The sequence below is a fragment of the Podarcis muralis genome, chromosome 15 (genome assembly GCF_964188315.1).
Source record: "Podarcis muralis chromosome 15, rPodMur119.hap1.1, whole genome shotgun sequence".
Classification (NCBI taxonomy): Eukaryota; Metazoa; Chordata; class Lepidosauria; order Squamata; family Lacertidae; genus Podarcis; species Podarcis muralis.
The window spans coordinates 16,458,748-16,482,599 of NC_135669.1; the positions used below are offsets into that span (position 1 = coordinate 16,458,748).

The following is a 23,852-nucleotide window of genomic DNA, read 5'->3' on the forward strand; positions in this document are numbered from 1 at the left end:
CTTAGACAGTATTGGCACAAGGCAAATTGGTGGCAGCAGTTGAGGGGGGTAGTTTGCTGCCAAGGTCCTGTAGAGAAGCCTATGCATCACATCTTCCCTGGACTTAAATGCTCTCACCACCCCACAAAAGTAAACCGCCCCCACCGGACCAAGAAAGAAACTGAAACGGCAAGCTTGAGTCCCAGTGAGCTTTTATTGAGCTAATTCTCTCTTGAAAAGTAAGTCAGGCTTTTATCATCCATCACTTCTGCCCTCTGACACAGATATGGTCAGCCTTCTATTACATACTTGTGTGCGCAGACACATATCAAACCAAAAACATGAGCTCTACTGGACATTTGCCAGTTACCAGTTCAAAAAAATGTTTTATCTTCCCTCCCGCCCCACCCCATCCCGTTTCCAAATTCTAGTCCCCACTGTTCACAGTGAACATGGCCTGGACCGAGGACTAATGAAATACAATGTTGCTTGAACTGAAAACAAAACTTCCCTCCCCCTGACGTTTTCCAGTTTTGTTTCAATAAGGGGAATAGAGACTAATTTTTCTTCCAGATACCCCCTCCCCACAATTCCTGGTTAAGACACAGCAGAGCCGTTATCTTTGTATATTTCTGCATCCCACCCCCCACCCCCTGCACAGAACTCTGGAATGCTGCCAAAAGGGAGATCCTGGCATAGCAGAGGCGCATCACAAATGTCACAGCAGATCTAGTGTGCTCCCACTTGGGATTACCCTTTCCATATTCTGCCAGGGAAGAAATGGTAGCTGTGCCCCCCAAACCCACGGCATGCTTGGCACCAGCAGCATAGGTCAGCCTACTGCTGGCAACAATGGCACACTGTGGCAAAGACACTGCCATGCACCAGAAGCCGCACAAGGCCTCCCTTCACTGGCAGCAGTCCATGAGTCCTGTGTAGGTAAACCCAACCCCAAAATAAAATAAAAATAAAAAATAAGAATGAGATGCCCGATGTTAGCACGTCTGCCTTTGTGTCCTGTTTACTTGATCTCATCCAGCTCCACAACAGACACAAAAGCAGGTGAAGGAAAGATGCTCCCACCTCATTCTGGATATATCTTTAAAAAAAAAAAAAGGCAAATAAGACCTACCCACCCCCACCCACCCTCATGGGCAATCTCTGGCGAGTGCCAGGCATTCTGGAAAGAACACACTGAAGTATCCCAAGCCTGGCTTTGCCCCTGTCCAGCTCTGGGGGGGATTTATCATGTAGATTGCTTACTCCTTGCACAATCCAGGGGGATAAGCCAGCCACAAGGTACATCAGTGTTTTATTCTCTTTGGACCCAGCCAGAACAACATAAAATAGATTGCTCTAGGCTGCCACAATGAATATTAATGGAGCTACATTGGCAATTTAGGAACACGAGCCCATAATCTTCAGGGTTTCTGTTCAGATTAAGAGGGGGAAATGGGAGGGAGACCAGGGTCTACCTAGTCAATAACTGGAGCATCTTTCCATTTACATGTCCCTCTATGCCCTAGAGAGGGCTTCCAACCAGCACCAAGTGGCTTTCTGACCCAACAAAAGCCACCCAAGATTGGCGCTCAAGAATCTACGCAAATGCTGCTCCCCTGCTAGGAGGCCACATTTAAAGTAATACTTTCCATTTAAAAATGCTGTGCTTCAAGAGTGACCGGCTGAGCATGGCACAGGGCATGGGGGCCACCTCAACTCATGGCACCATGTCAGGTGTGCATGCTCCTACGAGGTTCTAGATTCCTGCACACTTGTCACCTTTGCACTAAAATGACCCCCCTTCCCTCCTCTGCTAGGAAGACAGAAGACTGGCTGCAGCAGAAGAGCAAGATTTTGCTTTTGGTCAGAATTTCCCACCCACAAAGCATCCCTCCCCCCCTCCCACCCCACACAGAGTACTTGCCAGTCTGATGCAGCTGCAGTAAAGTCCCCAGCAGTGGAGCTATACTTTAGTGCAGCTTCTGCTACGTTACTGTGGAGTTACTAGACAAAACATTTTCACTTTGAAAGGTGTTGCCAGGAAGCACCTGGTTCTAAGCACAGACCTCTAAGCAGTAGGCTGGGTAAGGTTGTCATTTTCCATCGTGGGAGAAATCAGGGTAACTTAGCTCCTTGGGGCAAGAAAGCAGGATGGTGTGGCAAGTGCAGCTTCTGACTATGTCTGAGCAAAGAGGGTCTGTGCTTGCCCTGGTGCCTCCTGGCAGCCTGTTGCTGGTCAGGCTGGAAGGGAATTCTTAAGAAGTTTACAGGTCGAGTTTACTCACTCCTTTTGCCTGCAGATCAGGCCAAACATCAAGCATATTGGGAGGGGCACAATTTAAAGCAACACTACTTGGACCTAAAGCTTTTGCCTGTCGTATTCAAGGCATGCGGGCCACCTGCAGCAGAGAGGGGAGAGGAGAGCAAAGGCTTGGGCAGGGGCAAGGAGGGGCTTGCCCTGGCCTGCTCCAGTCTCTAGGCAGACAGGCTTGAGACAAAGTCAAAAAGAAGTCGAAAGAGGCAACGTAATCCAAGAGAACTCTGGAATTGGCCAACAGTTTTTGCTCTTTTTAGTCTCAAATCCACACTTTGCATGTCCTTTTCTATCTTGCAAGAAGGCAAAGGAGGACTGTGCCCCCTCCAGCACAGATGCCACCTTCCTGGAGTTTCTTGTAGGCAGGAATCCAGGTGTGCCTCCAAAAGGGCTCCCCAGACACACTTCTACCCCACCCCCAGATCTCTTCCAGGTCTGAAGTCGTAGTGCTTGGCATGGAGTAGTGTTGCAGAAAACTGAGCCCCTCTCACCTTTAGCTGCTGTCAAGATCTATCTATAATCCCTTTAACCCCAGCAAACTTCATCAAAACAGGAAAAAAGAAAGTTATATATGAACCCATAACAGAAAAAAACACATATTTACAGAGTTTATACAAGTATACACATCCAATTTTCTGTGGAACACGCTTCAGAAAGGAAAGAACACCACGGCTCTGAGACAAGTCTACCTAGCAAGTGCTGTGACCACCAACGGAGACTCACGGAAACCAGTCTGTAGTGTTCTACAAGAGCACAAGGAGGGCTTTTCGGATGGCTCCATATTGCAGGTGGGTGGCAAGTGGCTCTTTCCTCCTGGGGTGTCGATGTTGCACTCAAATCAACCCAGGTGGTCCGGGTTCTTTTGTTTAAATACACGTATTTACAGAGTGGGTGAACTGCATCTGCATCTCAACTCCTCCATTTAAAAAAAAAAAAAGTTGAACAAAAAAAAAAAAAAGTATTACTGACAAGTGTCACCTCCCGGCCCAGCATGTGTGCGAGAGGGGAAGGGAGTGGAGGTGGGGAGAGAGACTTTGACCTGAACCAAAATGACTCCTTGGGCTGTATCTGAAAGGTGATATTCTGAATGGTCTCATAGCATAAGGCACTTTGCACAAATAAGTAACAAGCTCTTTAGCTTAAAAGACAGATGAGGAGCCAGGGAGAAGTTGAAATGCACTCAGTCAGGCGGCTGTGGGTGAATCTGAAATTGCAGAGTCAAGCTTGAATTTGGGAGTCTTCTCTTTTCAGAGTTCTTCTTCTCCACCACAAAGAAAGAAATTAAAACCAGCAGTTAGTGCAACTAATGTTCAGTCAGCACACAGTGCAAACATGTGGGAAAAACAAAGGTATTTCCTTCCTATTTTCTGCTTCCATCCTCACAGCCAGATTTAAAAAAAAAAAAAAAAAACGGAAAAAAACTCAGCTCTTTAATCTTCATAGTTCCAAAAACAATAGATGAAAAACCCACAAAGAGAAGGGCATCCCGAAAGAAACAATGTATCACATATCCGGATCAAAGGGCTTTAAGCTTGTGTGTTTAAGCAAAGCCTAGAAAGGAAGAAGAAACACTCACATTAGTACCACACAAAATGTATTGAAAGTTGACACTTTTGCTATAGGGTGTGTAGGCCAAAGCTGCGATCACAGCTCAAAGCCAGGTAGCAAGGTGCAGCATAAATAGAAGGAAAGATGCTTCCTGGTTAGCTCCCCATGCATAATCTTTTTGCCTCCTGCATAATATTTTTCTCTGTATACTTTTAAGAAGAATTATTTGTATTTTGAAAAATGATTTAAAAAATAATTCCCTGCTACTTCTTAATCAAGACGCTTGAATATTTTAGTCCCTTGCAACTCTACAATTCTATTATTCTTTTGTACATTCTTCGAGCTATAGGAATGCCCTTTGATAGGAAGACATCCTTAAACTCCTGTAAGAACACATGTACACTCCATTACATGTGAGAAATTGTTTACACACACACACACACACACACACACACACACAACTTAGGCACCCAACAATTGTACACGTCTCTGCAGCCACAGCAGGTGCTGTGATTCTCCAGCGGTTTGACTTCACCCCGGAAGGTGCACTCCATTGTCTCTCAAGACAGACGAATGTCAACAATATAGGAAGTTGCCTTATACTAAGGCAGACCAGTGGTCTTATGTAACTCAGTACTGACTGGCAGCACTTCTTCAAAGTTTCAGTTCAGGCGTCTTTACCTACTCCTTCCCTGGGGACTGAACCTGGGACCTTCTGCATGCAAAGCAGATCCTCTACCATTGAATTACAGCCCCTTATTTCTATCAGCTGCCCCTCAATTTGTTCTCACAGCCACTAACGGAGCCTGAGAAAGAAAATTATCTCTAGCCACTGTTTGGGGGGGGGGGAATAGTAAACTTGCCCCCAGGCTCTTTGAAAGATGTACATCCAAGAGTCAAGTAGAAAATTTGCTCACTCTGACACTCCACAAGTCCAAAAGCCACAAGAAAGCAGTGATCCTTATGACCAAGCTATAAACTCTTATCAGACCTCATAAATATAGGGAATTAACAACTAATAAGTGCAAAGTGCGGAGACAAGTAGCATTGCTTTGCACAGGCATGCACAGGACAGGTAAGTGAGCAAGAATGGCCTATTCAGCCACCTCTCCAGAAGTGATTGGCCAGTCTAATTCAGCCTGCTTCTCCCTTCAGCCCCCAAGTCAGATACGTACGCAGCAGTTAAGGTTTTTCATCTTCTACAGGCTCACTGTGGTATTCTGCCACATACAGGCTCTTGTCAATGTTACTGGGGATGGGCTTGATTTCTGTACCCAGCTGTTCCTCAATACTCTTCAGGTTGAACCGATCATCATAGGTGATCAAGTTGATGGCTAGCCCAAGGTGGCCAAATCGACCTTTAAGGAGAGAAATCGGTTGACATAAGTTGAGAAAATCCTCAGGCTTGTAGCAGCTTTTGTCCTTTGTCAGTTAATGCATGGCTGGTTCAGCAGCCATGCTGAAGACTGTTCAACCCCAGCACGAGACTCAAAAGGCCACCCAGTTCTCCTCCCCATACCCTGTATAGCTGCACTTTCAAGTTTCACATCCCCATTTATTCTGGTATTTTCAACTTTCAACAAAAATAATAAAAGGGCATTTTACTATTCCCCTGTGAGGAGGGGTGAAGTACAAAGTTAAGAATCAAGCAAGGCTAGCCCACTCACATTTTGATCTCTGTAATAAAGCTATTTGCATGTTGTTTTTCTTGTTCAATCCAAACAGATTACATATATATCATATGAAATATGTTGCTATCTACGATAGATAGATAATAACTTTCTATTTGTGGAACTAATTGCTGCATAGCAATTGAAACAAGAAGAAAGATTAGGTTATTCCCCTGCAAAGCTTCCTCAAACCTGCAGTGGGCAACCAACAATCCTGATGGGGGCGCGGGGAGCCTGCTTCAGAATATTCCCCCCAGCTCTTCTTGAAAAGGTGCCCATTCTCAGAGTGTAATGGGTTGGGGTAGGACCACAGGGAGTATGGTTCACAGAATCATGCAGAAAGTGGCCTGAGTAGGACTTCACTGGTGCACTGCATTGTGCTCCTAATCAAATCAGCAGACAACAAAGCTGCTGCAGAGAATGCATCTGTGTCAACCCACTACCACACCAGGTGAACTGCAACTACGGCAGCTGAGTTTTCAAGGGCGGCCCTCTGTAAAGTGCACCAGGTTAAGAGACTGCATAGATGATGGGAACTCAATAAGGCTTCTCTGTTTAAATTCTGGGATCGAAAGCATGAGGCCTGCTGGATTTTGTGGGACTCCCAACTTCCATCAGCTCCACCCAGCATGTCCAATGGTCAAGGATGATGGAGGCTGCTGTCCAACAACATCTGGAGGTATCATGACAGCTACCCCTGGTTTAACTTCCTCTGAATCAAGATCGCTGGATAAGCGATAGTGATACCCCACACATTAGCTTCACCCCTGCCATTATGTTTCACCCCATGCTGTCCACATATTGTAGAAAGGTTTGAAGAAAGAGAAGCCTACATGTTCCCCAACACATGGGTAGTATCAGTGGAGGGATGACCCACATGGTCCCATCTCCCCTCTCTCTATGTAATCTGAACTGTGCAGAAATAAATGACTGAATAAGGGCAATATTGCTCACGGATTGTTTTTTTCAAAGGAAAAGAGCTTGATGACATCAGCTCTGCTTAACAGAGGGGTGGCTGGTGCACCAAAAGAACTCTAATCTGACCATGGTCTCCAACATGAAGGACAAAGTCAAAGTTGGCTGCTGCTTGCTCACTGAGCAGTATTTGGCGAGAAGCTACCAAATAAGCTGTCATTCTTCACTGCACAGCTTTCTCACCTGATCTGCCAATACGGTGGAGATAAGTTTCTGCCAGCTTTGGAAAATCAAAGTTTATCACAACATTCACAGCTTGGATATCAATACCTCGGGTAAACAGATCTGAAAAATGAAGTTTTCAGTTTAGATAATTTGACTAAAGTGACAAGGATAGCCCTCCTCAACCAAGAAGTGGTAAGATGGTCTGCCAACAGGCATTAGCAGGACAGGAAACCAAGACACAACTAATTTTGCACTAAGTTTTTCCTTTAGCCTCAAGAGCTGCAGGATTCTTTAAAGGACTAACCCTGAAGGACCCTTCACAGCCACACAGATATTTATGATGAACAATACACAGTTGTCCCATAGCTAACTTTTCCCAACCAAGAAAATTCAGAACCTGGACAAAGCGTTTCTTGGCTACTCAAACTGTTGCACCATTCAGTTGCGAATGCTCTTCAAGGATAACTACTAAGCCAACAAGAAGCTGGGGGAGGTTATCCAAACTGCTTTCCCCCTTATTCATTCTTACGTCCATTCATAATAATGCCCATACCCCTCTTGCATTCTCCTATTTGACTGAAGGTGCTTAATGAATTTCCAAAATGGAAGCACAGAGAAGATATTCTACTTTCAATTTGATATTGAATAGTCACTAGGTTGGAGACATGAGCCAGAGAGAAAACAAAAGGGGTACTCACCAGTGCAAACAAGATTGCGGCATAAGCCATTCCGGAAATCGTGGAACACACGATTGCGGTGCTCCTGGTAGGAAACAGGAAGAGATTATTCACCAAAACATCCCCTGATGCTGAGAGACCAAGCAGCTGGGAATCTCCAGAGAAACAGCAAGAAAACAACAGTTTGCACAATTCATGCCACAAAGCACAACTTACTGCAGGAAAAACTGCTGCACCAGATATTGCAAGTCTGAAGTGCTATATTTGGGGCCACTCCCTATCAGTTCCTGCCTTCCACTTTCACACTAGGTTACCCCAATTCTATCTTAATTTAGCCATCTGTTTAGCCCCCCATTGTGCCAGTACCAATCTGACTCTCATTTAAGAACTGAAGGAAATCTCTTCAAACACTGGCATACTTCGGTGCCATACGAGTAGTAACAGAACTAAAGGTGGTTCCAGAGAGTATTTAAATGTGTTATGCAGCAAGAAGGGAACATCTGAACAGCATCTATCTCCTCATCTGCCCCCCCCCTTAGTATCAGGAACCAAGTTGCATTAAAATCCTATAGATGCTTGTTAATTTTTAACTTCATACTGACCTGTCTCATCTTTGCATGGATATAGAAGCACGAATACCCCAGCTGGGAAATTTTCTTAGCTAGTAGTTCAACCCGTTGGGAAGAGTTGCAGAAGATGATTGATTGGTTGATTTGGAGCTAAATACAAATACAAAGTGTTCAATGTCTGAAAATTCCAAGGCAATTAATCTTTTTAAAAAGACAAAACTATCACAACAAAGCATCTCATTTATAAACTGCACAAACACTTCTCACACATAACCATGTATCATCCTCCCCTGGCTGAGGCTGATAGGAGTTGGATGTTCAAAACATCTGGATAGCATCAGGCTAGGAAAGGTGGTTCAAAGTAGTTCTAATGGTTCTGGTAAAATGAGTTACCAGCTGCAAGATGAACAAGTGGTGCGGCTGGTTCAGTTCAGCATAGTTCCTGAGCCCCTCACAACTTAAGCCCCAACTCAGGAAAGAAATGTAGCTTCAGAACAATCCAGAACATGAAGCCTACAGCTATGCATAGCCTCTTAAATGACAATTTCTCATTCAGCGTTCTATTCTACGGGAAAAATTATGGGGGATGGGGTGCAGATATGCAAACACAGCTTTGCATTTGGACTATATTAGAGGAGGCCACCATGTAAACCCTCATTTCCTCTCCAGGAGTCTTCAGACCTGTGCTTTCTAGATGAACGGCTTTTACTTAGTTTACTGTTTAGTTATATGACTTGGTCTATCACAGCTTACCCTGGAGAATAGTGTGTTGAGACAATGAACTTTTTGGCGCTCAGTTACGTAGGCATAGTACTGAGTAACTCCCTTCAGTGTCAGCTCTTCCATCAAGTTAATCTCATAAGGTTTCTGCAAGTGGGAATTCTGAAAGAGAAGCATTTTGACATTTGGGCATTTTGACATTTGACATTTCCTGTCATTCAGAAAAGAGGGATTTATCAAATGTTGTAGCAAGTGCCAACAGTCCAAGAAAATAATCAACGCTGCACTTACCATAAACTTCTGTACACTTAAAGGGAAAGTGGCTGAGTATAGCAAGATCTGTCTATTTTTAGGTAGCGTGAGAATAATGTCCTCCATTATTTGAACAAAATCTTGGGACAGCAGCTTGTCTGCCTGCAAATACAAGTGGACCAATTTAACACTGGAGTCTTCATGCAACATATAAAAGCTTGCTCAACGCTCAGAGATCCTTACTAGTCTGTCTTTACAACTACTGTAGTTCCAAATTAGAGTTCCAGCTTCACTTTAACATGCCTGCCTGCCTAAATAAATAAATAATTTATTCTAATAATAATAATAATTATTAATAATAATAATAACAACAACAACAACAACAACAATAACTACAACAATAACTACAACAATAACAATAATAATAATATATTTCTACCCCCCCCCATCTGGCTGGGTTTCCCCAGCCACTAAAGACATTAATGTTTCCCAGACCTTAACCAGAATCAACTTGACCTTATTTTTCCATGCAGCCCCTACCCCTTTTAAGCAGAAGAATCATCCTTTGCAAGGGTACCAGGATACAGGCCTGAACTCAAAATGCATTTCAAGGAACAGGAGTTGCCACGTGCTGCTACTTTAACTTGCAAAGAACAGATTCCAGAGTCTGGCAACGCTAATATTACCTCATCTAGAACAATCATCTGGACATGGTCCACCTTTGCTACTCCTTTCTTGATGAGATCCAGAATCCTCCCTGGCGTAGCTATCACCACATGCACTGCAAAAACACAGAAGCACACAGAGATGAGCTGCAACTTGAATTATGGAAGTCTGAAACTAAACAGTCAGGTGCCACCTAGGGCGTCCAGGGCTCTACACTTCAGCATCACAAGATATCCTACCTGTATCATCAAGCCTCATTATGTCATCACGCAGGTTGGTTCCTCCTGTGGTTGCCATCACTTTGGCCCCTCCCATATGTTTGCTGACCTGGATGCAGATCTGACTGACCTGCAGGGCAAGTTCTCGTGTGGGAACAATCACCATTGCTGCAAGAAAGAAGAATATTCAGGGCAGACCAAGGATTTTTGCATTCATATATTGTACCCTTTAAGAGCTCAACACAAGACTTTCAAAAATCCCATTGTCCTTACCAGCTTATACAGAGATACAATAAAAGTGTTCATTGTAAACAGAGGCAATGGAAAGAGAATTTTTCTTCAAACATCTAAAAACCTAGACTACAAAGATCAATGAAACAAGTTGGCAGCAAGCTCAGGACATAAAAGTTATTAACAAAATGAACAATTAATTGATTGAATTCACTAACGTGGTGGTCTTAAGTCACTAGCTCAGAGAGCTTCAATAAAGGAAGTTTCTCCTAGTCCAGAAGCAATTATTTCTAAGCAACAAATATTGGGGGCTGTCTATCACCCTCTTGCCTGGTATGCAAATGAGCTTCCCTGAGGCATCCAGTTGGACCAAGAATATTGGACTAAAGATAGACTGATTCAGAAAATAAGTTATGTTCTTAGCTGGCGGGAGCATACTGTAACAAGAAACACTTAATTGCATCCCATTGTAATTTTCATCAACTAAATCTACTCTCAAGCATTTTATCTCTACAATGCAGAGAAAATCTCAGCAACTGTTTCACGACTCTGGGGTGGGCAAGTTTGCAGTTCAACCCTTCAAATTTTACTTCCTGTAAAAGTGTGCTGTAAATCAAAGGAACAGTCTTCTTAATACGTGCTGCTAAAGGTTAAAGGGGTGTTGTTGAACAGGCAGGGATAAAGCAGCATTATCAACCTTGAGAAAGTCTGTCTAATGCTTTGTTTTCCTGACATCTGTGAAGTGGGAAGTTAAAGATAGTAAGGGATTCAACACAGCCATGGGTGAAATTTAAAGATCTGGACAAAGTTCTCATGGGGCTTACTTATTTCCCATCTTCAACTCACCTTGTATGTTATCCTTCTTTAAGTCAAGCCGTTCAAGTAAGGGAATGAGGTAGGCGCCGCTCTTTCCGGTTCCATTCTTAGCTCTAGCCAAGATATCCCTCCCAGACAAAGCAATGGGAATGCTCTCCTCCTTAAAATAAATAACCAGGATCAGCATAAGAAAACACAATGCTTACCTCTACTGGGAGCAAAGGGTGGGGGGAAATGCACTGGAGCTAATGTAGCATTAGTTACGCTAGGGCAAATAAGCACATATCTTCCATGCATGACCACGCCACCCAAGCAAGAAGTCTACCATCATGAACTGGACCTCTCACAAGCAGAGTGATAGAAGCTACAGAGGGGCTCTCACCCTGTAAGTATGGTGACTAACAGGTAACTAACTAGCTAGGGTTTTTTTTTCCCTTTTCAAAAATGGGCAGAGATAGCTGCTTCCAGTTTCTTCAGATGATATACAGTTTTCAGGATGAACCAAAGTCAAAGCACAGGAGCCTCGTCCTCCAGTAAAACAGAGTCACAGAAAAAGCAACGAGTCAAGATTTCTCCCTGTTGCCCTCCATACAGCCAAGGACTGGATGCACAAACAATTTAATACAGAATCCACATAAATATTTTTCAGGCTATTGCGACACCAATGGCCTATTGAGAAAATAATGGCTTTGCTCCTAGTTGGTCAGCTATAAGAAGTTTATAACTGCTGAAAAAGAATGACTCAAGCAGGAAAAGTTCTGCATTAACTGTATTGAACAATAATGTTCCTGAACTCTGGACATACATGGGTGAGGGAGGAGCCTCAGTTATCCACACAGCAGCTAGATAAAGTTTGATCTATTAGATATTGCCAGAGTGCCAGTGAAAGCAACATGGCAAAATAAAGCATCTTGCTCAACAGGCATCTAAAGTACCATATCATGCACCATCCAGCTCAAAAAGTCGTCTACCAGCTGAATTTTCATTCACCAGGTAAGCACCTTACATCTGCTCCTGTCACACAAACCAACCTGAATCGGAGATGGTTTTTCCCAGCCCATTTCAAAAATTCCCATCAGCAACTCCCGTTTCAGGCAGTAATCTTCAAATTCATTTCCTTTTGTGGATGTCACATCCTGAACAAGCAAAGTAGAACAGTCAGCTCATGCCCTCTCACACATTCAATTTCAGTACCAGATAAAAGCAGGTAGCAGAGTGATACTTCAGTGGGACAGCACCTCCTTTGCATGTAGAAGCTCCCAAAGTTCAATCCCTGGCATTCTATAGATAGGGCCGAGGAGACCCCTTCCTGGAAGCTTGGACAGCTGCTTCCAGCCAGTGTAGAAACTACTCAGAAAGACAGACCAACAGTGTAAGGCAGCTTCCTTGGCTTCTTGTCCATTTGCTCATCATGGAGAATATGTACTAAAAGATGCTGTTGCTTGCATGCACAAGCCCTTCGGTCCATTCTACACAGCCAATGTGATTAGTAAAAGGTAAAGGTACCCCTGCCCGTACAGGCCAGTCTTGACAGACTCTAGGGTTGTGCGCTCATCTCACTCTATAGGCCGGGAGCCAGAGCTGTCCGCAAACACTTCTGGGTCACGTGGCCAGCGTGACAAGCTGCATCTGGCGAGCCAGCGCAGCACACGGAACGTTGTTTACCTTCCCGCTGGTAAGTGGTCACTATTTATCTACTTGCACCCGGGGGTGCTTTTGAACTGCTAGGTTGGCAGGCGCTGGGACCGAACGACGGGAGCGCACCCCGCCGCGGGGATTCGAACTGCCGACCATGCGATCGGAAAGTCCTAGGCGCCGAGGTTTTACCCACAGCGCCACCTGCGTCCCCTAATGTGATTAGTACAGCACGTCAAAGTGCAAGTAGATAAATAGGTACTACTCCGGTGTTTTCATGCACTGCTCTGGTTCGCCAGAAGCGGCTTTGTCATGCTGGCCACATGACCCGGAAGCTGTCTGCGGACAAAACGCTGGCGAGACGAGCGCCACAACCCCAGAGTTGTCTGTGACTGGACTTAACGGTCAGGGGTCCCTTTACCTTTTTTAGTCCAAACACCTACACACCTCCCTCAATTATATTTAAAGCCCAATTTTTGCATGCTTTCTAGGTTTAGGAACTCCTTACCGAAGTTTTAATTCTCAGATCTTTTGGAGGGAGTTTTAAAGTCTTCTTCCAGTCATCGCCAGGTCTGAAGTGAGAAAATAAGACTTGTCAGCCGCTGATAGGATGCACCATTCCACTCTGGACTGAGAGTACCACAGAGCCAGAAATGCAAACCAGAGAACATGACCAAAGAAAAACTAACGCTTCCTCAAATGTACCCCAAGGCTTAAATTCATATAATAGCCATCTCCTCTCATAGGACTGTGAAGGGAACAAGAGCTCTCCAACGGTAAATATTCAGCACTCGCCAAACTACAATTTCCAGGACACTTTGGGGAAGGCATGACAATTAAAACGGTGTAAAACCTATACTGTGCAGCTATGTCAGATGAGGTCCATATACTGTACTTATATTACGCATGTGGCAGATGCAAAATCCATGCCTTAGAAAACTTGTCAGAATGAAAGCAATAGTGGCAACTTTAATCAAGCTGCTAACTAAGCAAGACAAGATTCCCTAGACCGACAGTGCACCACCTTAGCCTGTGTTTCAGGACACAAAGTTCTTCAGACATATGATCCAAAGCCCTCATTATGCAGTCAAGTACCCAATAAATGTTAAGCAAGCACCTGAAATTGTATTAAAAACCAGGAAGTTGTTTGATTTTTGCTGAACATAGGTGCAGAAATGGCAATTAATGAAGAATGCAGCAGCCAGATGATCAGGCTACAAGTCTAACCCAACCACATTAGCTGCCTATGTTTCCAGGTCAATTCAAGGTTCTGATTTTAACCCATAAAGCCTTGTGTGGTTCAGGGCACTTATCTTTGTAGAAGGTGCCTATTGACGTGAATCTATTTGGTCAGCTCCAATAAATGTTCATGGAAGGCTTCTTCAGTGATGGTTCTGAACCTCGGTAATATTCTCCCAAAGCTCACCTGGCACAGAAATTGCTGTATCTATATGGTGCCAGGTAAAAACCTTCTACACCGTGTGCATTTGACAGCACATTAATAAATATCTCTTCTTTAAGTGTTTTCTGCCACTGTTGATTTTGTTATTTTTATGGACAATTGTTTTAATTATGGTTTTAAATTTTATAAGCCATGTATTTTGTCTTGGGTCTTTCCATAAAAGTTGTCTAAAGAGATTTAATAAACACTATAATCAATTCATAATATAGTCAATTCTTCATTAGGGGAAAGATGCCTTTCATCTCAACCAAAAAATTCTATAGTAAGACCACTTTAAAAAAAAATTTCCTGATTACCATAAACTAAGAAATTTTAGGCCAATATTCCTAATAGCCAAAGTGGTTGAGTGAACTATAGATAAGGAGCTGTCTATCTAGGTCCATATCAAACTGGCTTCTGGCTGTGGTTTCAGGCAGACTGCCTTAATCACCATAGCTGATGACTTCCAGTAAGAGACATGGGGAGCATAACTCCAATAATGCTCTTGAACTTCTCAGCAGTTTTTGTAACTAATGATTATGGCATCTTTCTGGAAGTGCTACACGTTTTGTGAATAAGGAGACCCAGTGCTTTTTTTTAAACAAAAATGATATGGGGTACTCTCATTTTGACTCAAGAAAACCACCATTTTATAGTTCAAATTGGGAAAAATAAATACATTAAATGGACAAAAGTACAAAGATTCACAAAATGTTTAGGGGTATGCGTAGCCCTGCATCTCCCCCAGAAAAAAGTACCGGGGAGACCACTTTGCGGTCTTCCATTACTGCCCTATCTGGCAATTACAGGTGATTATAATGAAGGGCTTTTCTTTCCTGCAGAAGCTCTCTTATGGGGTCTTGCATGTATCTCTTTTGTCCCACCCTATTAATACAAGACAGGAAGCCACTGGGAGAGATTACCCAGTTTCTATTCCTTTCCTATCTGAACCAGGTAAGATAATTCTTAAATGACTGCCTGAAGTCAGTAATGATCAAGATGAGGGTCAATATCAAACTTTGTCCAGACAAGACAGATGCTCATAGGAGGTAATCTTATAACTTGAGAAGAGATGGAACTGTTTGCTCTGAGTGGGGTCACACTCCTGAAATAAGTTAATTGCTGGAGTTTCCTCCTGGACTCTTAGGTGGAAGTTACAGACAGCAGTACATTTCAACAGTTTCAACCAATAAGGCAGGGGGCAAGTAGCCTTGCCACTGTTATGCAAGTCTGGAAGCCTCACTCTTCCAATATGCAGCTATGTGTAGCTGACCTTGAAGATGATGCAGAAACTTCAGTCCATCACAAATGCAGCCACCAGTATAATCACCAATGTCAGCTACTGGGAATACACAACACCAATTCTGAGTAAGTCCTCTGGTAGCCAATGAGCTTGTTTCCAGGTGAATATCAGTATGATGGTTCTTACCTCTAAGGCACAAGTCCAATATTCCTGAGATTGTGGATTTCACCGTTCTCTGGGGTAGCTGGCCTCAATTATTAATACAGCTCTCTCAATAGTGTTTCTGTGCTTGCAGCAATTTGCTATTGGATCAAGGAGCCTAGGCTACTCAGAGAAGTAGTCAAAGTTTCTCTGATTAGGAAAGCTTTTCTGCAGTTACATATACTGAATTATTGTGTAAACCATATGTTATTAATATGTTTAACATGCTTAATTATTATTATAAGCTTCTCAGGGTTCTCTAAAGCACCATGTGCATTGATGGATACAAATACACATTAAGCATTGAAGTACAAGAATCCCAATTAAGTATTTGCTGAAATCGTTGAAGCTCCACAGAATCAGAGAGGTGAAGGGTGATTTGTAGGAAATATAGCCCACCTCCCTGTTTGATGCTAGAACCATCAAGAGGGCTCTCCTCATTTTCAACCAAAATCTATCCACCTGTAACTTAAGCTCCTTAGACCTAATCCTGTCCTCTGGGGCAGGTATGTGAAGAGTGCTGTCATGTTACCACTTAGGCTTTCCTCCAGGGCATTCACACTCAGTTTTTTCTTCCATCCTTCATATGACTCCCTTTACATATGGCTGATCAGCTTTGTTGCCCTCCTCTAAATCATTTTCATTTGCCTGCATCCTCAAAGTATAGCACCCAGAACCTGACACAGTACACTAGTTAAGGTCTGATTAATGCAGCTATGGAGTCCAAAGTGCTCAGAGCCTAGCACAACCAAAGTGGATTTTGTCAATCTCATTAACAATGGAAACACTGTACAAACACATGAGGGCATTTCATGATCAACAATTAGAATGCATGAAAACTAACAGAACAGAAAGGATGGCAGTTAAGGCTTGGCATCAAGTACTGCTCCGGTTGGCAAAACAGGCCCACAGGAAGAACTCTGGAGGTCATCCTTTAAGCACCAACATGGCTGCTGAGTAGTTTGGCAAGTACTCACTTGATAGTGGAGGCCATGCTCTGTGCTTGCTGCTGAGTGCCGTTATTGATTGTGTTGGGATGTTTCAGCTGGTTCATCTGTTGCTGAGCCTGTGTTCCCCCGCCTCCTGGGCCACCAGTGGGTTTTACGGGGCCCCTCAGCTGTCCATTTTGACTGGAGAGACCCATTATAACAGGGTTCTCTGTTCTGGCTGTACTCATGTTTTGCTTTATAAAGATGTCTTTTTCAACTTCAAAACTTTGTGAGTACAGAAACTGTAATAGTTTATTAGACTCTCCAAGATGAAGAGATAAATAAGGTCCTGCTCAATATATGAGTCTTTTATTGCAACGCAGGCAAGCACCTGTAAAGTCACTCAAGAGTAAAGCAGTAACTTGCACTGTGGAACAACTCTCTTAAAAAAAAAAAGTCTTCTGACAAACTTGAGTTCTATCCAAAAACCACTCAGTTCAATCTGAAAAAGATAAGATAATACTGTTAGTATTTCTAATTATTTGCTGCAAGCTATACCAGTTGGAAGGATGTCCTCAACGTTGCAGACAGATTAGGAGAACTATTTTACTAATAGACTACTGATAAGGTAAAAACCCCAATGAACAGTCTTGTGGTGCCTTAAAGACTTAACAAATTTCTTATGGCACAAGCCTTGATGGACTAGGGCCCCCTTCAAACGCACTGAGTGTGCTCCCGGGTTGGTGGATATATATACACATGAGGGGAAAAAGAGAAATATAAACATTGAGATGAGACAGAAATAAAACAAAAAATAAAGCCAGAAAATTACATTAAAGTAAAATAATAAGTTATCATCATGATCACCCTGCTTATTTTATGTAATTTTATGACGTTTTAAACTTTAATGCAATTTTCACTTACTAGGCTTTCTGCATTCCTTTCTATCTGACCTCATTGTTTACATTTCTCTCTCATTTCTCTCTCTACACCCAGATGTATATAAATTTGCCCACTGAGAACAAACTTACTTTATCTGATGAAGTGGACTCTAATCCACCAAGTAATAATTTTTTTTTTACAGTACAGTGATATCCCAACTGTGGCAACGGGACTTTCACTTGGGCAACTGCAAACATTGAAGGACCCTCTGGGGCCGGTGGGGGCTGTAGGGGTGGAGAGAAAAGAGAATCCTTTGTGTCCTGATGGATCTGACCTAGTGTCATGAGGGTTCTGTAAAACTCATTTTTGCTGCAACAGACTAACATAGGCACACCTCTGGAAATGAGAAAATTTGATACACATCCAAAAAGACTCCCACTAGTTCCCCAGCAACTCTGCATTGCAAAAGGATGCCAGTACAGATGGTGTATTGTCTTTGTTAATAAACTAGCCATAAGCTCTCTAAACTTTGTTTCCAAAACTCTTACTAAAACTACAAAAAAAATTCTTAATATCCTGAATGTACTGTCTTCTTCTTTTCAGTATTGTTTTTATTACACTACCTCCTATCTGCTGAAAATATTGCTGCAAATGAAGTCTGCACACTGGTGTGCTGCCTTTTAAAAAAAACTTCTAAAGGGGAACTTGTTTTGGAAATGAAATGGAGGCACACAGTATGGGGACAGTGACAAGTCCCCCCTCCAATTTTTATGAAAGGGTGACTTTGAAAAGCCCTTTCCTGTGCACATATAGAATTAGTGGCCCCAAAACATGCTTGCAAATCATGTTAAGGGAAAGGAGCTCTAACTATGGCACTTCACAGAAACAAGCAAGCGCTCCAAGCAGGAAGTTTGGCTTCTGAATTGCAGAGCAGCTCTTCAGCTAAAGCCACCTGACTGGAAATAAGGAGTGAAGTTTGCCAGATGCATCTTACAGGCTTACAAAGATTCCAGAGCAAAGCCTCTTTATGGATGGCACATGCTGAAGTCTTGGTATTGAAGTTACATGTAAAGAGAAGGGTATGTACCCTCAAAACTCAACTGTTCCTCTGAGAATATGTTACAAAAGTATAGTCACTCAGGAGAGGCTGCAGACCACCAGAAAACTAAACAGAAGCTGCTGGGAGGCCTCTGAAATGTTTGTGTTACTGATATTGCAGTGTAGCTAGCTTTCTTACTACTCTGCTGAAAAGTGACTAAGATAAAACCACTCTAGGCCTCCCTGAGCAATCCCCAAAGTGCTTGCAAGCGCTCAAGAGTGTAGCTGATACAAGCTTGATTATACAAGAGTGTACTCAATAAAGTCTGCATTCCTTCTTTTGCAAGTGTTGTGATTTGAGGAACTATTTTACTATTTCTTCCAAAATGGCAAGTCCAGAAATTCCCAGGCCAAAATGTCACTATGTGCGTGAGCGTAGTACATTCCCCCAACCGCATCTCAATACGCCCAAGGCAGAGAATCACAAAAGACCCACAAAGCAACCCCCTAACCCCTGCTGGAACTACAGCACTGGTCAGAAGACACCCCCCACCCCCCGTTTCTTAAGACTGGCTGACCAGCTGCCACAAATGAAAATAAAGGGCCTGCTACCCTGAAAAAAACAACCGAAAATTTGGTGTTAGAAGTAGCAGCTTTAAAAACATTTTTCTCCACAGCCAGGCTGCGGAGCGAAGCTGCATATTATGGCTTGCATCAATTACTATTCATACTCAGAAGGGGCCCAGTGAAATGAGTAGGCATGGCTAGATTATATCCATCAACTTCAGTGGGTCTACTCCGTGTAGAAGCTAGTTGGCTATAACACTAAGATCATTTCCTCCTTTTGGATTTTTTTTGGGGGGCGGGGCTGCAACGTTTTCATTACGAAGGAGGTTTCCAGGCCCTTCAGCTTCCCTCCGAGGAGGGAACAAGAGTTCCAGGGCGTCTCTTTCTCTCCCCTCACCCTTTCCCCATTTTGGTTATGTGTCGGCAAAGCGGAGGGGGGTTTTGAGAAAGGGAAGGGGGTGGGGAACCAGCTTCACACCCTCCGTTTCTGGCTGGACAAGTGAGCAGCCACCAAGACCTAGGCCAGAATCCCGCGGGGCCACAGCCTCCACCCGGCGCACTCCAAGAACCCTTTAGCCGCAGAGCGCCGCTTTTAAGGGAAACTGCTGCGACTGCCGGGGCCCCGGGCGCTTTCCTGGACCGAGAAGCAGAGGGAAGAAAGGAAGGGGAGGGGGCGCGGCCTGAAGGCCGACAAAGCCGCCGCCGCCGCCCGTCCCTCAGCAGGGGCAGCTTCGTCGGGCCTTACCGGGCACCCGCCGACCCCATAAGCCGAGGCCCGTCGACCGGCCGTCCCGCTTTCTCCCCCCTCCCTGCTTCCTCGTCGCTGAGGGGCGTGTGAGGAGGAAAAGGGAGGCCCCGATCCCAGGCCCAGCTACGCACGCGCGCGCCCCATCTTCTGCCGCCCCCGCGCCTCACAGAGGGGAAGCGCCTCACCGGCCCTGCTGCCTGCTCGCTCGCTCTCTCCTTCCTCCTTCCTTTCTTTATTTCTTCCCTTCTTTCGCGCCTGCCTTGCTGCGCTCGGTCTCCCGCTCCGGGTGTCGGCCTATCTCCTAGCCCGTCACTCGGTGGGTCTGCTCCGGACTATGGCGGCGGCGGCGGCGACGCGACAACAAGATGGCGGCTTCCTCCTTCCTTCCTCTCTCAGGGCAGGCCCCGCCCACGCCGGAAGCACCACCCCCTCGGCGTTCGAACGCTTGGGCGCGCATGCTCCGAGCGCCGCTCCGTTGTCTGCGGAGGGAAGAGGCTCCTGAGGAGTTTTCGGCCGCGCTCGAACGGCGACGCTCGCCCCCTCCCTCCCTGCGCTCTTCGGACCGAGCTGCGCGCGCCTCCTTGGGCCGTGCTCGACGCGGGTGCTCAGGGGCAGACTCTGCTCCTGTACATGGAGGCTCTACTACGCCCTTATGGCAGATGGACGCTGCTTCCTCCTCCCCCTCCTCGTCAAATGTACCTACAGTACTGTAGTTTCAAAACCACTTAAGCACTGTTATAAGAAAATACCTGTAATTCCCTTGTGGAATATCTAGATTCTGTCTAGAGTCCCTCAGGAGATCTTTATCGGTCGGAGAGAAAGCAGAGGCCCACCAGAGTATATGAAAGCAAAGCCTGATCTTTATTAAAGGAAATAAACTTGCAACAAGGTCCACACTCACCACATGCAGGAGGGAGGATAACCCCGAACAATGCTGCGCAAACCCCTATAAAGACACTTGAAATTGCCCACCGTGTAGCCTAAGATACCCCCACAAAACATACACACAAAACAATTTGAAAGCGTTGCTTCTCTCCTGCCTGCCAGGATACCTGATAATGCCTTCCTTGATTGCATTTTCCGGGTAGCCTGGCCATTCCTTTGAGATGGTAAATACTTTAGTGCCTGAATCTCTTAAACATATTGATAGCGTGCTCAGATACAGTGGTACCTCGGGTTACATATGCTTCAGGTTAAGAACAGTTTCAGGTTAAGAACGGACCTCCGGAACGAATTAAGTACTTAACCTGAGGTACCACTGTACTTGCCAGACTGTATTTGCAGGGAGGTGTAAGTCCCTACAGTCCAAAAGCGATTGGAAAGCCTTTCCTTCCTCCTTGCACAAAGAAATATTTGAGGTCAATTTGAGAGAGTCAAAAATGGCTTCAGGATTGCTCTCCTGTACTATTTCATACACGTGGTTTATATACTTAATGTATGTGTTTGCCTGGTACATTGATGAACATCTATATTTGAGACCTTAGAATTCTTATAACAGTTGGTGGCAACAGTATCCACAAGGATACATCATGTGTGCTGTGAACAAGCGCACTGTCTGCACAGACAGTGTCCACCACGCATTTTCCTGTGGTCAGATCAGGACAAAGTCCCATCTAATCCAATATCTCTTCTTCACAGTGGACGTGGGTGGCGCTGTGGTCTAAACCAGGGGTCGGCAACCTAAGGCCCATGGGCCACAAGCAGCCCACAGGGGTCATTTAACCGGCCCACAAGCCACCCCCAAACTGAGCCGGCCGCTCAGTGAGTCCGCTAAACCAGCACAGGTATGGAGACTCACTTCTGCGGCACCGGAAATCGCATCTGCGCAGACGCAGATGCAGGAAATTACGGGTGCATGCGCAATCTGGCCCACGGAGGGATCTCCGCTGAAGTGAACCAGCCCATGTGAGGTAAACCTTGCCGACCCCTGGTCTAACTCAAACGGAGGTGGAGCATAGCTAGTAGCTGCAGATATAGCCTTATCCCCTTCCATTAATTTGTACGATCTTCAAAGCCACCGGAGCGAGTGGCCATTACTACATCTCATGGGAGCGAATTCTCGTTAATGCACTATGTGAAGAAGTCCTTCTTTGTGTCTGTCCTACAGTCACTCCTCTCCAGTCATCTGATGGATTTATTAGGGTTATAGGAATTCTAAGGTCTCAAATATAGAATAAATGTTGATAATTGCACAAGGTAAACACACACACATAAGTATATAAACCAAATATCTAATATAGTACAGGAGAGCAATCCAAAAGCTATCTTGGCTCTCCTTAAGTCTCAAAATATTTCCTCTGCCTCATTAGTCCCCCTTGTCCCCACATAAGTCCCCACTGAGGCCAGGCATCCCCAACCTTCAGCCCTCCAGATGGACTACAATTCCCATCATCCCTGACCACTGGTCCTGTTAGCTAGGGATCATGGGAGTTGTAGGCCAAAATATCTGGAGGGCCGCAGATTGGGGATGCCTGACTTAGACAGCAATCAGGGGAAGTTCCTGAAGGGATTCCTCTCCTATATCTATGAACCTCCTTTGTATTAATTGTCACTGTTTGCCCAGATACTCTGCATTGAGGGATGTCTGACAGACATCCTGGTTGTCTTATCAAATGCTAATGTTTTGTGTAAACTGTCTTGTCCTGCCTGAGGCAGAGTAACCCCGCCTTATGTAATTTCTGACTGTTTGTAGAGGGGATGTCCTCCTTCTCCATGCCAAAATGCAAGCCCTTAAAAGAGATGTTTCTTCTTGGTTCTGGGTCTCTCTTGCATGGGAGATGTTTCAGAAAAGTTTACAGAAAAGTCCAAAGTTATGCCTTTCTTGCTTCAAGCTTATGCCTAGTACTTGAGGCAAAATGGAATCTCTTTCCTCTTCTCGTGTTCCCAGCAATATTAACTATATTTTATCCCTCTACAGACCTGTGTGTGTATAAACATTTAAAAGCACAGGGCTGAGCGGAGTTTAAATCCTATTTTAGGCAGTTTAAATGAAAGCATAGGAATTAGCTGTTAGGCCGATCTCCCCCTTTTGTTACCCTGTTTATCAAAGAAACAGGCTGAAAAGTAAACAAACTGAAAAGTAAGTTTTAAAAGTTTACTCACAGTCAAGCATTCGTCCTGTGCAGCAGCAGTAAAACAAATGCAGACAAATACTAGTATTTACAGCAAATGTGCCTGATGCAGGAGTAAGCAGACATACATCCACTCCCATGTCTGGTTAAAGGGGGGTGGGAGAAGGAACAGGAAATACTTATTTGCTTCTTCCTCCCAGGAGAGGGGAAATGACATCACACAGAACCTTCTCTACCAATTACCGGTACTGTATGTTTCTATAGTCTGAGTCCGCCTATCAGCAATACAGCTCTGTGGTCTTAACCTTTTCACATGCTAACTAGCAATAAAATGCACTGTTAGATTTGACTGCAAATCTCCCACATCATCACCCCACCCAAAGTCCATTCAGTTTTGCTTTGTATGAGCAGAGTTTTCCCCCCTAGAGAAGCACTACAATCCACTAGGGCAAAGTGGGACATGCACATTTATCTGGGTGTAATTCTCAATTAATTCAACGGGAATTGTTTCACATCAAGATGCATAGGGCTGTGTTGTGATACTGCAACCCCTCAAATTATATTTATTCTTGATTGCTAAAGAAGCATTCAGATCGAAAGAGGCCCTTCAGATTTTCACTTCTTGCTTTGAGACAATGAAAGTGTGTGTGAAAGAGAGAGAGGACGAAAGAAGCCTTCCTGTTGCAGCAATGATTTCTCAGTTCTCTCTGCTCCTCCAGGATCCCCCTCTTTCCTCCACAAAGCTGCCATTTGGTTCCAAATGTCTTGAGATTAAGGAGACTCAGAATTATTCCTGTCATAAAAAGTTAGGGTGCACACACATAGTAGACACACACTCCACAGAAACCAAACCCTCACCCTTTAAAATATTAGGAAATATTACTTAAGGAAAATCTCACATTATTTTGGCAAACAGAACAATCCCAAAAAGCCATTTTGATTCTCCCAAAATGATCTCAAATATTCCTCTGCAGTAGGAGGAAGGAAATGGGGAAAGCTTTCCCATTGTCCTTTCACTTGCAAATCCTATTAACAAAACTGCCTGGAACCTAAGGGGTTTACCACTGTTATAAAAATTCTAAGGTCTCAAATATAAAATGTACAAGGCAAACACATACATAAGTATATATACCACATGTCAGAAATAGCACAGGAGAACAATCCCGAAGCCATGTTGACTCTCCCAATGACCTCAAATATTCCTTTGCAGTGAGGAAGGAAAATGGGAAAGCCTCCCCATTGTCCATTTGCTTACAAATCCTGTCTTAAGGGCGTATTTTCATATGAATAGGGTGAG

General features: G+C 44.3%; 1 protein-coding gene across 2 annotated transcripts; it reads right to left on the reverse strand.

Moving 5' to 3' along the window:
• Positions 1 to 174: 174 nt before the first annotated feature.
• Positions 175 to 22,696, reverse strand: DDX6 (DEAD-box helicase 6). Of its 2 annotated transcripts, none has more exons than XM_028707556.2 (14): positions 22,587 to 22,696; positions 16,298 to 16,751; positions 12,944 to 13,007; positions 11,832 to 11,936; positions 10,831 to 10,960; positions 9,775 to 9,921; positions 9,556 to 9,650; positions 8,909 to 9,031; positions 8,651 to 8,779; positions 7,931 to 8,047; positions 7,350 to 7,413; positions 6,670 to 6,771; positions 5,017 to 5,199; positions 175 to 3,844 (listed from the first exon to the last, which is right to left on the reverse strand). In XM_028707556.2, exons 2-13 carry the CDS (start codon positions 16,495 to 16,497, stop codon positions 5,024 to 5,026), a joined length of 1,452 nt encoding a protein of 483 aa, XP_028563389.1. In that variant the 5' UTR covers positions 16,498 to 16,751; positions 22,587 to 22,696; the 3' UTR covers positions 175 to 3,844; positions 5,017 to 5,023. The 2 variants fall into 2 exon arrangements, with proteins under 2 accessions (XP_028563389.1, XP_028563388.1); XM_028707555.2 differs by lacking the exon at positions 22,587 to 22,696 and adding an exon at positions 19,670 to 19,879.
• Positions 22,697 to 23,852: the final 1,156 nt, after the last annotated feature.